This window comes from Lithobates pipiens, unplaced genomic scaffold, assembly GCF_037356315.1.
Source record: "Lithobates pipiens isolate NorthernLeopardFrog02 unplaced genomic scaffold, aLitPip1_a1.2 Scaffold_8, whole genome shotgun sequence".
Lineage (NCBI taxonomy): Eukaryota > Metazoa > Chordata > Amphibia > Anura > Ranidae > Lithobates > Lithobates pipiens.
In genome coordinates, this window is record NW_027507903.1 from 625,545,281 (window position 1) to 625,560,379 (window position 15,099).

At 39.8% G+C, this 15,099-nt stretch overlaps 1 protein-coding gene across 1 annotated transcript; it reads left to right on the forward strand.

Moving 5' to 3' along the window:
• Positions 1-8,390: 8,390 nt before the first annotated feature.
• On the forward strand, positions 8,391-13,527 carry LOC143963955 (olfactory receptor 5P55-like). Its single transcript, XM_077473681.1, has 2 exons — positions 8,391-8,491; positions 11,581-13,527. Exon 2 carries the CDS (start codon positions 11,617-11,619, stop codon positions 12,535-12,537), a length of 921 nt encoding a protein of 306 aa, XP_077329807.1. The 5' UTR covers positions 8,391-8,491; positions 11,581-11,616; the 3' UTR covers positions 12,538-13,527.
• Positions 13,528-15,099: the final 1,572 nt, after the last annotated feature.

Sequence of the window (15,099 nt, forward strand, 5' to 3'; positions counted from 1 at the left end):
AAAGAGAAAGATTTGCATTGCTACCGACTTATCAACATGTAGCTACAATTTGAGATAGTTTAAAAAGTGTCAAACTGTTCAAGTAAATTTGGCATAGACAGTTGACAGTGTCTAATATGAAAAATAACATATCATCTACATGTAGGGGTTGATTTACTAAAACTAGAGAGTGCAAAATCAGGTGCAGCTCTGCATAGAAACCAACCAGCCTCAAGTTTTTTTTGTCAAAGCTTAAAGCGGAGTTAAAACCCAAAAGTGGAACTACCAGTCATTTATCTCCTCCCTCCCTCCCTCCGATGCCATATTTGACACCTTTCAGGGGGGAGCAGATACCTGTCTTTGACAGCGGCTCCCTCCCTCCATCTTCCACTCCCGCCGGGCCAGTAGGAGAGTGCAGCGGTGCCTTGTGCATGCACAGTAGGGTCCCATGGTGAAGCCGTAATGTTGCACTGCTGGGCTACCTTACTGGCAATGGCGGCGGCAGCACCCATTGGTACCGACATCGCTGGACAGGTAAATTTGCTAATATTAAAAGTCAGCAGCTGCCGTATGTGTATGTGTTTTTGCAGGGTGGGTGGGCCTCCTCTTTAACCCCCCTGACGGTATTCCCGAGTCTGACTCGGGGTGGATTTTTTATACCAAAAGCGGTATCCCCGAGTCAGACTCGGGACAGCGTCGCTGGATCCAGGAGGAGGTTTACTTACCTTCTCCCTCGGATCCAGCGTTGTCTCCCCGCTGTACGAGCGAGCCGTGTCTCGCTCGATGCATTACATCGCCGATCTCCGTGCCCTGCGAGCGTTGCGACGCACGGGCACGGAGATCGGCGCCAAATTCAAAAAGTGAAACAAACAGTAAACATACAGTATAATGTAATCTTACAGATTACATTGCTGTATGTAAATATTTCACATCCCCGTTGTCCCTAGTGGTCTGCCCAGTGTCCTGCATGCAGTTTTATATAATAAAAACTGTTCTTTATGCCTGGAAACTGGAGATTGTCCATAGCAACCAAACTGTCACTGTACATCAAAAATGATTTTAGACCAGCTAGAAAACAGCGATAATAAATTAGAATCACTCGCAGAATTAAGCGATAGCGATTTGTGGGGAGATCCGTCATCAAATACTGAAAAGTAATGACAGTGACAATTCTGCAACTGAGCAAATTTCAGTGTTTTTGATTTGATTACATTATTGAATAATTTTTATTATTGTTATATTATTATTTGGTACAATTATTTATAATTATTTATTATATTATAATTTATGATTTAATTTTTCAAACTTTATCATACCCGGGATGTCTGCTAGACTCTGGTTTGGACAGATTTAAGAGAGTTATTCCTAATGCCCCGTACACACGAGAGGGATTAAGTCTGACAGACCTCCAAAGGAGTTCCGCCGGAGTTCCGCCGGAGTTCTGGCGGACTTTTCGACCGAACGGACTTGACCACACACCATCACACCAAACTCCGACGGAGTCGAACGTGATGACGTACGACTGGATTCGACGTAGGAAGTTCCTAGACAGTAGCCAATAGCTGCCCTAGCGTCGGTTTTAGTCCGTCGGAGTAGCACACACACGAGCGGATTTTTCAAAGGGGACCGGGTCCGGCGGAGTTCCGTCGGGAAAATTTAAAGCATGCTTCATTTCTAAAGTCCGTCAGACTTTAGCTTCGCTAAAGTCCGTTGCAGCCCACACACGATCGGATAGTCCGCCGGACTCAGTCCGTCGGAGTTTGGATGTCGAAAAGTCCGCTCGTGTGTACGGGGCATAAGAATTGCAGGACTACAATATAAAACGCCAAATTTTCATGCAAAATAATGGTACCGCTTTTAGCACCTAAAATCCGAAATAATCGTACCGCCAGGGAGGTTAAAAAGGAACTGCAGTCTGCTCAGATAATCTTTAATAAAAACATATTTGCCATTCTGAAGCTTCCCTCCAACCACTCTGCCCATTATTTTATTTATTTATTTATTTTTTTATACTGCGATTTTGTACTTGCCAAATATGCTGCAGACATCTCCCTCTACAAAGTCTGGCTGCAGCCATTTTAAGTGTGGGCAGCTGAAGCTGCTGTCTGTTCACTTCATGGATTTATACAGAGACACAGAGATACACATACACACATATACAGACAGACACACTCACACCTCTGCTTGGCCACACATTTCTTCTCTTTGGATGAATACACATAGATCTCTGCAGTCTCCTGTTATCTCTGCCCTCATCCAGCCCCCACCAGCTCTGCAGCTCAGCCTTCCTGGCAAACTCTTACAAAAGAGAGAGAGAGAGCTGTGCATGATATCATAAGCCTAGGCTAATGTCCAAACAAGAAACAGGAATTGGGTTGTATAAGGTATTTACTGGCAGAAAAAAAAGTGTTTTACTATTCAAAGTAAAAACCACATAAGCAGAAGATTTAATAGGTGCAAAGTTGAAAAAATTTCCTGAAGGTCCGCTTTAACCTCCCTGGCGGTACGATTATTTCGGATTTTAGGTGCTAAAAGCGGTACCATTATTTTGCATGAAAATTTGGCGTTTTATATTGTAGTCCTGCAATTCTTAGGAATAACTCTCTTAAATCTGTCCAAACCAGAGTCTAGCAGACATCCCGGGTATGATAAAGTTTGAAAAATTAAATCATAAATTATAATATAATAAATAATTATAAATAATTGTACCAAATAATAATATAACAATAATAAAAATTATTCAATAATGTAATCAAATCAAAAACACTGAAATTTGCTCAGTTGCAGAATTGTCACTGTCATTACTTTTCAGTATTTGATGACGGATCTCCCCACAAATCGCTATCGATCAATTCTGCGAGTGATTCTAATTTATTATCGCTGTTTTCTAGCTGGTCTAAAATCATTTTTGATGTACAGTGACAGTTTTGGTTGCTATGGGCAATCTCCAGTTTCCAGGCATAAAGAACAGTTTTTATTATATAAAACTGCATGCAGGACACTGGGCAGACCACTAGGGACAACGGGGATGTGAAATATTTACATACAGCAATGTAATCTGTAAGATTACATTATACTGTATGTTTACTGTTTGTTTCACTTTTTGAATTTGGCGCCGATCTCCGTGCCCGTGCGTCGCAACGCTCGCAGGGCACGGAGATCGGCAATGTAATGCATCGAGCGAGACACGGCTCGCTCGTACAGCGGGGAGACAACGCTGGATCCGAGGGAGAAGGTAAGTAAACCTTCTCCTGGATCCAGCGATGCAGTCCCGAGTCTGGCTCGGGGATACCGCTTTTGGTATGAAAAATCCACCCCGAGTCAGACTCGGGAATACCGTCAGGGGGGTTAATTGAACAAGCTGAAGTTAGAAGCTGATTGGATACCATACACAGCTACCCCAGATTCTGCACTGTACAGTTTTAGTAAATCAACTCCACAGTTTCTTTGCATGAGTTTATGTAGAAGTCTTTTTTTTTCCCACAAATATTTTATTAATGTGAAACAGATTACAATGATAATGCAATTGGCATATTTTTGATACAGTCATCCGTGACAGAGAGTCATAATAGTAAATCACGACATGTTTGTACAACTTGGGTCATGGGAGTGACCGAAAGAAGAGCCAAAGCCATAGGGCTCCATATATTTTTACAAAAACATTTGAACTGGTAAAACATTGTGAATAAGCTAATGCTGGTATGTTTGAATTGAGACACTATGAATGCGACTGGCATTATAATGACTGGTTGTTCAACCTGGGGATCCCTATCAACAGATCTATCCGAGTTGTCTATGAGGATATTGACCAAATTTTATGGATAAGTTAGGATTTTCGTGTCTCCAGTAAGGGGATATTTTCTTGCAATGCTAGAACTGGCATATTTAAGGGGTAAGGGGTTTGGGAGGGAGTGGTTAAATGGGAGAATAGGTTAGGATAAGGGGGGATGAGTAGGGGATAAGGGAGGGCAGTTAGGAGAGAGTGGTGTGGGGGAAGGGAAGATAGATTCAGGTAGGGTAGGTGGGGCACCGTTGCTCTCCGACCCCCCCCCCCCCGAGTTCTACATGTGATATAGGGATTGAGTCTGCTCCAGCATAGGCTCTCAGACTATCGAGGGAAGTATGATTTATAATGTTCTGTAGTTTTGAAGTGCGACCAGCAAGCCCAAGTGGTGTTGAATTTCTGTATGCGATCCTGTGCTGTGTATATTGGTTCCTCCATCTCCTCGATCTTTGCAATCCTGGTCAGCCATTCCCTGATAGTAGGGATATCTGTTGAGCGCCAATGGACCGGGATGCGGAGTCTGGCTGCATTCACCATGTGCATGGCTAATGATTTAAGATAAAGTTGCTTGGGTGGAGTTGTATGATGGAGGAGATACTGGGCTGGGTTGTAATTTTGATTATAGGTGGTAACTTGAGTAATTATGGCATGTATTTCCAGCCAAAATGGTTGGAGTGCGGCGCATTCCCACCAGATATGGAGCATCAATCCGAATCCTTGTTTACACCTCCAGCAAAGGTTTGGGATCAAAGGTGAGAACTTATGTAGGCGAGAGGAGGTCCTGTACCATTTTGTAACAATTTTGTAGCCATTTTCCTGAATCGTAACGTTCATTGATCCTTTATGTGCCTGGGTGTATATAGTTTCCCACTCCTCATCCATGAATGTTATTTGCAAATCTCTGCTCCAAGAGACCTGTGAGGCATCCTCTTGTGGAGTGAGGGGGTTCATCTTGGAGAAGGGAATAAATAAGCGGAATTAGATGTCTTTGCGGTGTGTTTCAGGAGAAGAGTGATTCAAACGCTGGGAGTTCTCTTGTCCAAGTGTTGTGTGTGCCCTTTGTAGTGAGAAAGTGTATCAACTGTTTGTAGGACCAAAATGGGAATTCTTTGGTGCGTGAGATAACTTTCAGGTCATCCAGGGTTCTGAGGCAGCCCTTATGGTAGAATTGGTGTGTGTAGATGTCATCGTGAGGCCATTATTGTAGCAGGAATGTGGCTGTTTCTCCGGGGGGAAATTCTGGGTTTCCCCTAAGAGGAGTCAGTGGGCCTAGGTGTGAGGAAATCTGATGTGTCGATAAGGCCTTGTTGAATGCCAATAGAGAGGGGTAGATGAAGGGATGTGTTTTGATATCCCTGGGCTATTTGCTCGGTGGCAGCCCAGGGGTAGAGAGTAATGGGAGGCGTGTGAAGGATTCCTCTAGTGAAACCCAAACTTTCCCCAGACGGCGTGTGTTTTCCAGTCTATCAGTCTGGTTAAGTGACATGCTAGGTAATACATGTGTAGGTCTGGGAGGCCGATACCCCCTTTGTTCTTTGGTGTAGTTAGCCTGGTGTATTTGATGCGGGGAGTGGTATTTTTCCAAATGAACGCTGTACACGCTTCTTTTTATGAAGAGAAAAAGAAGGGGGGTAGGTGAATTGGAATTGTCTGCATGAAGTAGAGAAGTCGAGGGAGTATAATTATTTTTACAAGGGCCGAGCGTCCAAACCATGATTCATTAAGATTTTAAGTCTAACTGAATTTTGGATAGGGAATGTAGGAAATTCTTTTTGTAGAGGTCTTCAAGTCGGCTTGTGATTTGGATGCCAAGATATGTGATGGCATTTTTTTTCCATTGGAATGGAAAGGAAGTTTGGCAGTGGAGGACTTCGTGTGGGGCTAAAGAAATGTTTATGACATGGGATTTAGATAAATTAATCTTAAGATTTGATAGTAAGCCAAAGTGATTAATATCTTTCAACAGATTGGATAAAGAGAGGCGAGGTGAGCTAAGTGTGAGAAGGATATCATCCACAAACGTGGCTACTTTGAATTGCTTACCATGGATGGGGATTCCCCATATGTCTAGATTGTCCCTAAGTCTGTTCAGGAGGGGTTCTAGGGATAAGACAAAAATCAAGGGGGATAGTGGGAAACCTTGACAAGTGCCATTACTGATAGGGAAGGTGTTTGACAGGAGGCTGTTTACTTTGACTCTTGCTGAAGGATTAGTATAGAGTGCGCTGATGTGCGCAAAAATGCGAGGTAGGAGGCAGATGTTTTTCAATACCTCCTGCATATAGTCCCAGGTCACCCTATCAAATGCCTTCTCAGCGTCAAGTGAAAGGAGAAACCCCTTGGTTTTTGAGGTGGAGAGCCAATGGTGTATGTTCAGGGTGCGTGTGGTACAGAGATCTCGTCATCTGTTGGGGGTGGAGGTTTTTTTTTTTTTTCCGTTTCACCATAGGGGCACTGAAAATTAGAGGGGTATTGGAGTTACCGTATTAGTTCAAGATAACCAGGAGGGAGAGGAAGGAGTTCAAAAAGGAATTGTAGAATAGAAGTAGAAACTAAAGCCAGGATGTAAAGCGCCTGATGTAGGTCATGATGAATCGGTTCACATTTCCTGTTGGTGGCTTCCCCTACGCGGGGTGTTAGCCTGATTCGGGTTGTGTGGATCTTTGGCATTGAGATTTAGGTGAAGAATTGTGAGAGACTGGCTTCCATGGGGAAATAGAAGGAAATAGAAGGAATGCCAATCTGGTATGTTCACTGGGGGAATGTCAAGCTGTTCACAGAAGGAGAGAAGGTCTTCCGGGGTACAAAGAAGTGCTGTGCAGCCTCTGGAGGATGCTGAGAGACAGAATGGAAATTTCCACCTGTATTGGATAGGGGGCGCATGGTGTGCCTGTTTTGTAAAGTGATCTGTGATAGATAGAATAGTTTAATGTCCACTCCATTGAACGTAACTCAGCCACGTTCTCTCGCCATCTTTAGGATTTCCTCTTTAAGGGGAGAATTAACAATGCAGCAGACTATGTAGAAGTCTTTAATGTCTGGGTGTGTTATGATAATTCTCTTGCCTGATTCTATTCTTTATACCCAAGCAGTAAGAGAAAGTCTTGTTTACTTTAACCACCCTGGCAGTATGATTATGTCAGATGTCTGTGTCTCAAAATGGTACATTGTTTTGCATAAGAAATTTGGCGTTTTATATTGTAGGCCAGTAATTCATAGCAATAACACACTTAAATCTGTCCAAACAACAGTCTAGTAGATATTCCAGGTATGATAAAGTTTGAAACACAAAATAATAAATTATAATATAATAAATAACTATAAATAATTATAAAAAATAATAATATAATAATAATAAAATTATTTTCCCCACGATTCACTATTGCTTCATTTCTGCAAGTGTTTTAATTTATTATCGTTGTTATCTAGCTGGTATAAAACCACTTTTGACATAAAGGGACACTTTTTAGTTGCTATGGAAAATCTCAAGTTTCCAGGCAGAACAGTATATATATTATATAAAAGTGCATGCAGGGCACTGTACAAACCACTAGGGACAAAAGGTATGTGAAATGATTTCATACAGTAATGTAAACCGGAATTTTCCGCCGGGCTCCGCTCACGTGTGTCGCATGGGTGGAGGCATTGGGTGGAGGACAGAGCCCAGAGACACAGCGGGGGGACATCGCAGGATCCTGAGTATCCATCGCAGGTAACCTGCACCAGGATCCTGTAATGCAATCCCGAGTGTGGCTCGGGGTTACCGCTAATGGTACTGAAATTTAACCCCGAGCCACACTCGGGAAAACCGCCAGGGAGGTTAAAGTCCAACAAGCAGGTCCCTCTGATTCCTCCTGTATTAAATTGTATTATAACTGTACTGCTTGCCCTAATATTTTAAATCCCTGTGCAAACTGTTGGTGCTATATAAATCATGTATAATAATAAATAACTTTAACATATGTACTTAGAGTAGAGTAAATGTCTCTAAGCCAAGAGAGCATACAGGCATACCCCACTTTTAAGTACACAATGGGGTTTATTTACTAAAGCTGGAAGGTGCAAAAGCAGGCTCACTTCTGCATAGAAACCAATGAGCTTCTAACCTCAGTTTGTTCAATTAAGCATTGGTAATAAAACCTGGAAGCTCATTGGTTTCTATGCAGAAGTGAGCCTGATTTTGCACCTTCCAGCCTTAGTAAATAAACCCCACTGTGTACTTAAAAGTGGGGTATGCATGTACCGCTCTGAAGACCGATATTGTTTAGAACTTCAAATATGTAATGCCATGTGATCTCGTTGAAAGTCTTTTTCTGACAGAGTTTCTAACTTTTCTCTATCTGAGACCTACCAAAACATTTTAGCTTTAGGTATTAGGTGTGTACTAGGTTCATTTTCTAAAGAAAATACTGCCTTTGTAGTAAAAATAATTAATCACAAGATGACAACAATAAGCACTACAGACACCCATTACTCCAATGTAATTAGTTCTAGTTATTTATATGTAATCAAGATAGAATTTTCCTATGTGGTAAAAGTAATGAATCCCAAGAAAATATATTATTCTCTACAGACTCAGTGTTTCACATAAATTAATAAATAAATTCTAGTTATATATAAATATAGGAATACCTCTGTATCGTTCAGTAGACAAACATCTTGTTTGCACTGCTGTTTATCCTGAATATTACATGCTTTAAATAAATACTAGTGCTTTCATCCCTCTAGGTATGTTAAAAAGAAAATAATAATAATAATCCTAAACAATTGCATATTATGAAAAAGTCAAGTATTGCGTAAATATTATGTTACAGATATTTCAGGTGACTTTTGATATTATTTAGATCTACTACTAATAGGATTCAAATTGGGTAATTGTTTTTAACTGCCATGATGGAATTGAATTTTATTTCTGTTCAGAGAAGATCAGAATACAGTAACTAATATCACCCATTCACAATGTATTTTTTTTTTTTCAGGAACACTGAAATCTTATTGGGCTTTTGCCCTTTCCATGTTTATTTTTTTTTTCTAAAACCTGCTGTAATATAAACAAAAATAATTAATTATTTGTTTTAAATATTTTTTTTTTTTCACTACTGTTGATTTCCTTGAACCATTGTTTTGCTACTTTTTGGCTACATACATTCCATGTGATGGCTGGTAGTATTTCTTTTCTCAGGGTGGGAAAGTACCAGGTATTATTTTATAGTTCAATATTTTTTTATTGAAAGTTTTACATGTTGAACAGTCAAACAATATCGGTTACATGCTTTGAAAGTTGCTTAAATTACAACGAAGGTTGCATTATAGTCAATAAACTATTTGAAGGTTCAAGATTGACAGAATTATCCACTATAATGCAGTTTCCAGTATACACAAGAGCTAAATGAATACTATTATGTTTCTCATAACATAGATCCATATTGTATGTGATAAAATTGCTACCTCTTAGAAATTAACTTATGGGATTAGGATTTATCCCAAAATTGAATTATACAGAAGCAAGGTACCGATTAACTTGTAGTTAAACAAGGAGGGGTCAGTGGCCAACAAAAACTTAAGGGTAACTGAGAACAATAGGGGACAGGAACATAACATTAAATCATAACTCAATCAGAAACCAGAAATATACACCATTTGCCTGATATAGTGCAATAGAAGGATACATATCTTTAAAGTGATTTATCTTTCAAATAAATTTGAATCCATAGTAACCATTTTGAGTTGAAGGAGGTTAGGGAGATAGTATTACATGCTATCGCTCTCTCATATAGACAATGTAGATTTACCTTTATGTATGTAAATTCAAGAGTTAAAGTGAGGTAGGGTAGGACTTTGTATGTACCTTTGTAGGATTTCAATAAAGATATATGCCACAAATTTAAAAGGGGTGTACTTAAACTTTATTTTTCATCTATTGATTAAAAACGTATTACAGATACAGTTGCTGTTAATTGGGTCCTGGACATGCTGACCCTGGTGCGAGGAAACAAAAAGTAAGGCCTACGTGTTTCACGGGAAACTCAGTTTCAACAGGGCCTAGAATAGAACAAAATAGAATAGAAATATTGCAGTAACCTAAGAATACAATATTGACAGGGTTATGAATCGATCTTAACAAATATTAATATTTTATAATATAAAAGACATCTAAAATTTCCAAAACATTGACATTGAGATTTTATAAAGTTTTCACAGTTGCATCGAATATTCTTATAGCAAAATGTATATAACAATTAATTTTATTTTGAGATAAAGTTACGTACAGCTTTTGAGGTTATTTGATATTTGATGTCCAGCGGTATCTCATAGAATAGGGAAAAGTCAAGGAGGCTCAGAGTCTTTTCAGATTTTCAAACTATAGAATAATGACTTGTCTTTTAATTGAATTTATTTACCTTTAAACTGTAAAGCTTGACAGACTGGTCCAGTGGCTCTCTTTCATATTTGTGCTGTTCTAAGGCCCTGACAAAGCAGGGTTTCCCGTGAAATGCGTAGGCCATACTTTTTGTTTCATCGCACCAGGATCAGCACGTCCTGGACCCAATTAACAATAACTGTATCTGTATAACTGTAATACGTTTTTAATCAATAGACAAAAAATTAATTTCAAATACACTTTTTAAAAATGTCCCACCCTACCTCACTTTAACTCTTGATTTTATATCCTCTTTTTGAGATGGTACCTATGTAGGGCCACAGTTGTTCCACATCCACCCCTACCCCTATGCATTACCTTATGGGTGACTTCTAAGGTGTCAGGGGCTAGGTCAGTTTTCCACTTTTTAGTGATCACTAATCGAGAGGCTATCAGAATATGTGAAACAATAGTACAGTACTGTACCGGGAATTTAGTTATATGAAGGTTAATTAAGAACAGTCCAGGAGTGGGTTTTGTTAGGATACCTGTGATTTGTGAAATCATAACCCAATGGCGTTCCAAAAGCTATGGAGATTGGGACTCCTCCACAGGATGTGAAGCAAATTTCCTATATCACCGCAATGATGCCAGCAGAGGAGAGAGTGGTCAGGATACATTTTTTCTAGTTTGTATGGCGTAAGGTACCCTGTATGAGGAATCTTGAGGAGGTTGTCCCAATGATGCATGCAATAGGTAGTGGTAAAGCTATGAGTAGGCATATTGGCTGCTATTGCTATTGGCTGCTGTCCAAGTTTCCAAAGGGAACAAATTTCCCAGTTCCTTTTCCCAGCTGAGAAAGGGTGGTGATATTTGGGTCCTTTTAGGGTATTGAAGGGCATTGTAGAACCATGAATTTCCCCCTTTAACTACCTGTTTTGTAGTCAAATAGCTCCAAACTGAGGAGTAATTGTTACCTATTCTGTAGGGTATTTGGAATGGAAATAGTGAATCTGCATATGTGCAAATGTACCCATTCTCTTATCCTCAGGAATTTCAGATACACTATCCCAAGTTAGTTCATTGAGTTACTTTTAGGGAGGGGATGATGTATTCATAGGCCGTGAGGGGTAAAGGGGTCTTGACTGTAAATGTTGTTTGGGGATGCATGCTTAAAAGGGATTGCCAGGCCTCCAGTGAAGCCTGTATAGAGGGGATCTCAGGTATTGTGAGATGTTGCCGCAGGTATTATTTTAATGAACACTGCAAAATATACAAATTAAAATATACAAAAACAAATATTTCAAATACATATGACAAATATTTCACTTTTAAAATTACTGTAATATGTTAAGACTTTTGTAATTGAGATTGACTACAACTCTTTAATTCTCCCTTCCTTTCAACCTGAATTCAAATCATTATCATCATCATCAAATACATCAACTTGACAAAGCTGATTTGTATAATTGTTATCTTCTAACTTCAGTCCATGGATTGGAGAAATGGGACCAGAATTACCCAAATCCACCTCTTAGGATTTCAGGTTCCTCAAAGTATTAAATTTTTCGTGTTTTTTATTTTTCTTGTGATTTATTGTGTGACAATATGTGGAAACCTCCTGATCATCACACTGGTGTCCTACTACAAATCCCTTCATTCTCCCATGTACTTCTTCCTCTCCCATCTGTCTATATTAGATATCTTACTGGCAACTGATATTCTTCCCAACATGATGAGCACTGTCTTGGCAAAACAAACTATCATGTCATTTTCTGATTGCCTTGCTCAGTTTTTGTTCTGTGTTATCGTAGAATGTTCTGAGTGTCTTCTTCTGACAGTGATGAGTTGGGACAGATATTTGGCCATCTGTAAACCATTGCACTATACTTTAAAAATGAATGACCAGGTTTGCTGGATACTGGTCATACTATGCTGGATTTTAGGGATTTTTTTAATATTGACTTACACTTTAACCATATCAAATTTAAAATTTTGTGGTCCCAATATTATTGATCATTTTTTCTGCGATTTTGATCCTATCATACAACTCTCCTGCTCTGACACTACCACTGTTCGTTTGGAAGTGACAGTTTTGGGTTTTATATTTGTTGTGTTCCCATTCTTCACCATCTTTGTATCATATTCTTATATTATAGTCACCATTTTGAAAATCCCATCTATTACTGGCAGACAGAAGGTATTCTCAACATGCAGCTCTCACCTGACTGTTGTATCCATCTATTATGGTACCTTGGTTTGTGTTTACTTGGCACCTAATAGGGGACAGACACAGACCCTAAATAAGCTTTTATCATTACTGTATACTGTTGTCACGCCAATGATAAATCCAATTATATACAGCCTGAGGAACAAAGATCTGAAAAAGGCTGTTAGAAATATTCATCATTGACCTTTTGATTATTCATTTTAATAAAGATTAAAATATGTATAAATTACAAGAATTTAAGATTTGGAGAAATATTTACCAGTAACAGTTAAACGTATCAACAAATGAAATTGCTACTGTCTGAGGGACTTAAAGCATCTTCTCCCCATGCTGGCACTGATTGTCCAAGAACCAGAAAAAAATATTCAAAACAATGTCAAAAAGTCAGAAAACGCCAGCTCTCCTCAGCTCCCGGTCAGCTACACACTGCTGCTACAGCCACGGGAGTAAGCTCCTTCACCTCTTGCCGACCTAGAGCATCAAATGGGCAAAATTGGGCAGCACACCCCCTCCAGAGACGGCACTCCGGCCTGGCATGGGTCGGTTAATGTCTAGGCTGCAGGCCTCAATTACACAGCCGGACCCTCTGTCTTCCGCTGACCCATTCTCAAGCTCCGGCAGAGAAACATGCTTCAGGTGCTGTTTCTCTGCCCACCCAACTCTCAATATTAATCTCTGAGATGCTGCATGATAAATTGCAAGCCCTCCTGCACCAACTGCCCCGTAATATTGGGTCACTTGCTCAGGAGCAAAAGTTGGGAAGCTTGCTCAGGAGCTCCATGGAGAAATATCTCAAATAGGTGAACAATACATATGCTTTGATAACAAAAGTTGATGAAGTGGTTCAATATGTCCAAGCCCTAGAGGAGGAAAACTCTGCTTTCAAACACTCTGTAGTTTTATTTTCACATACAACCAAATCAATAACACAGAAGGAGATGGAGTTTTTACATTTTATGACCACAGTTACAAAAGTTGTAATTGCTCAAAAATGGAAAATGGAAATAGTGCCATCAATATTAGAGTGGAAATATGAAATGAGTGAAATGTATTATTTTGAGAAACAAATAAGAGCAGAAGGTTTGGTGGAGAATCAGATCTCAAAGTATTGGAAAAAATGGGAGGAGTTTAGTACCTCAGGGAAGTGGAAAGATTTTTTGTAAGTGCTGGATGATGGGGAAAAAAGGATGGGAAGGGTGTGGGTAGGGTGGGAATTTGCTTGCTTCCTTTTTTTTTTTTTTCTCTTGTATGGTGATAATATGTCGGGAGTTTTATGTTATTTATGTTGTAATGGATGGATGTTTTGTATATATGAAAAGATAAAATAAAATAAAGAAATATTTAAAACAAAAGAGAGAAAGGCGTCAAGTTCTACGCATTCGCAAAATACCAGTCTGTCGGTGATTACAATTTATGTCCATATCTCCTTGGGCTCTTTAATACTCTCACTCCTGCTATAGCGGATATTGACTGGAGGCTTGATTGGGCCTATAGATCCCTAGTCCCTAAACCACCTGCGAAAGCACATCAGAGAGACATCATTGTCTGATTTCACTACAATAACAGTAAGGAAGAGCTCACCCTTGCCACCCGCAACAAATCACAGATTGAGTATAAGGGCAACAAGCTACAAATTTTCAGTGACCTCAGTCCTATCACCCTTGCCAAGCACCGGCAATTATGCCCTATCCCATCTGCAAACACACTCTGTCCCTTACTACTGGGGATTTCCTTTCTGCCTGATTGTCACCTTTGACAGAGTTCAACACCGTCTGCATGATCTACAGGAAGGTGATGCCTTCATTCGTTCTTTGGGCATCCCCTCTCTCTCAGATGATGAGCTGCTCTCTTCAGTGATTCCTCCTTAACAATTCCCTTACACACCTAGCTTGCTGTGGAAGGCCTACAAGGCCTTCTTCTGAGGGTTATAAATTTCGAAAGGCTCCCGCCTAAAGAGAGAGACCAACAGTCTTATGCTGCATACACATGGTCGGATTTTACGATGGGAAATGTTCGATGTGAGCTTGTTGTCAGAAAGTCTGGCCGTGTGTACGCTCCATCAAACATTTGCAGTCGGAATTTCTGCCCACAAATATTTGAGAGCAGTTTTTTTAATTAAAGTCCGATCGTGTGTACACAAGTCTGTCGCACAAAAGTTCACGCATGCTCTGAATCAAGCAGAAGGAGCCGCACTAGCTATTGAACTTCCTTTTTCTCGGCTTGTCATACGTCTTGTACGTCACTGCATTCCCACATTTGAAATTTTGGGCCAACATTTGTGTGACCGTGTTTATGCAAGACAAGTTTGAGACAACAGATAGATAACAAAAAGAGGTATTCCTGCGCCAACTTAAATGGTTAGAGCACATGTACTGCTGCACACACTAAGGGAAATATCTGAAGCCGAAAGAGAATAAAGAATAAAAGAGTAGTGGTGTACATAAAAGATAAAATGTAAAAGGTACTAGTGAAATAAAGTCAAAGTAAAATATGGTATACAAGGTAGGTGCTGGCGATTGCCAGACTAACAGAGCGTGGAGAATGCCACAAACACCCAAGTGTGGGCTAACAATAAACAAATGATAAATCAAGATAAATGTGCAGAACAAGTACTAAAAATTATCAAACTTACCAAACAAAGCGCATATAACCCGAGTGTAAACTGGTAATAAGTTAATAGAGAAAGGTATACAATCATACATGTACATAAAAAATAGATAAACTAGAAATCCATATAAAAGCATA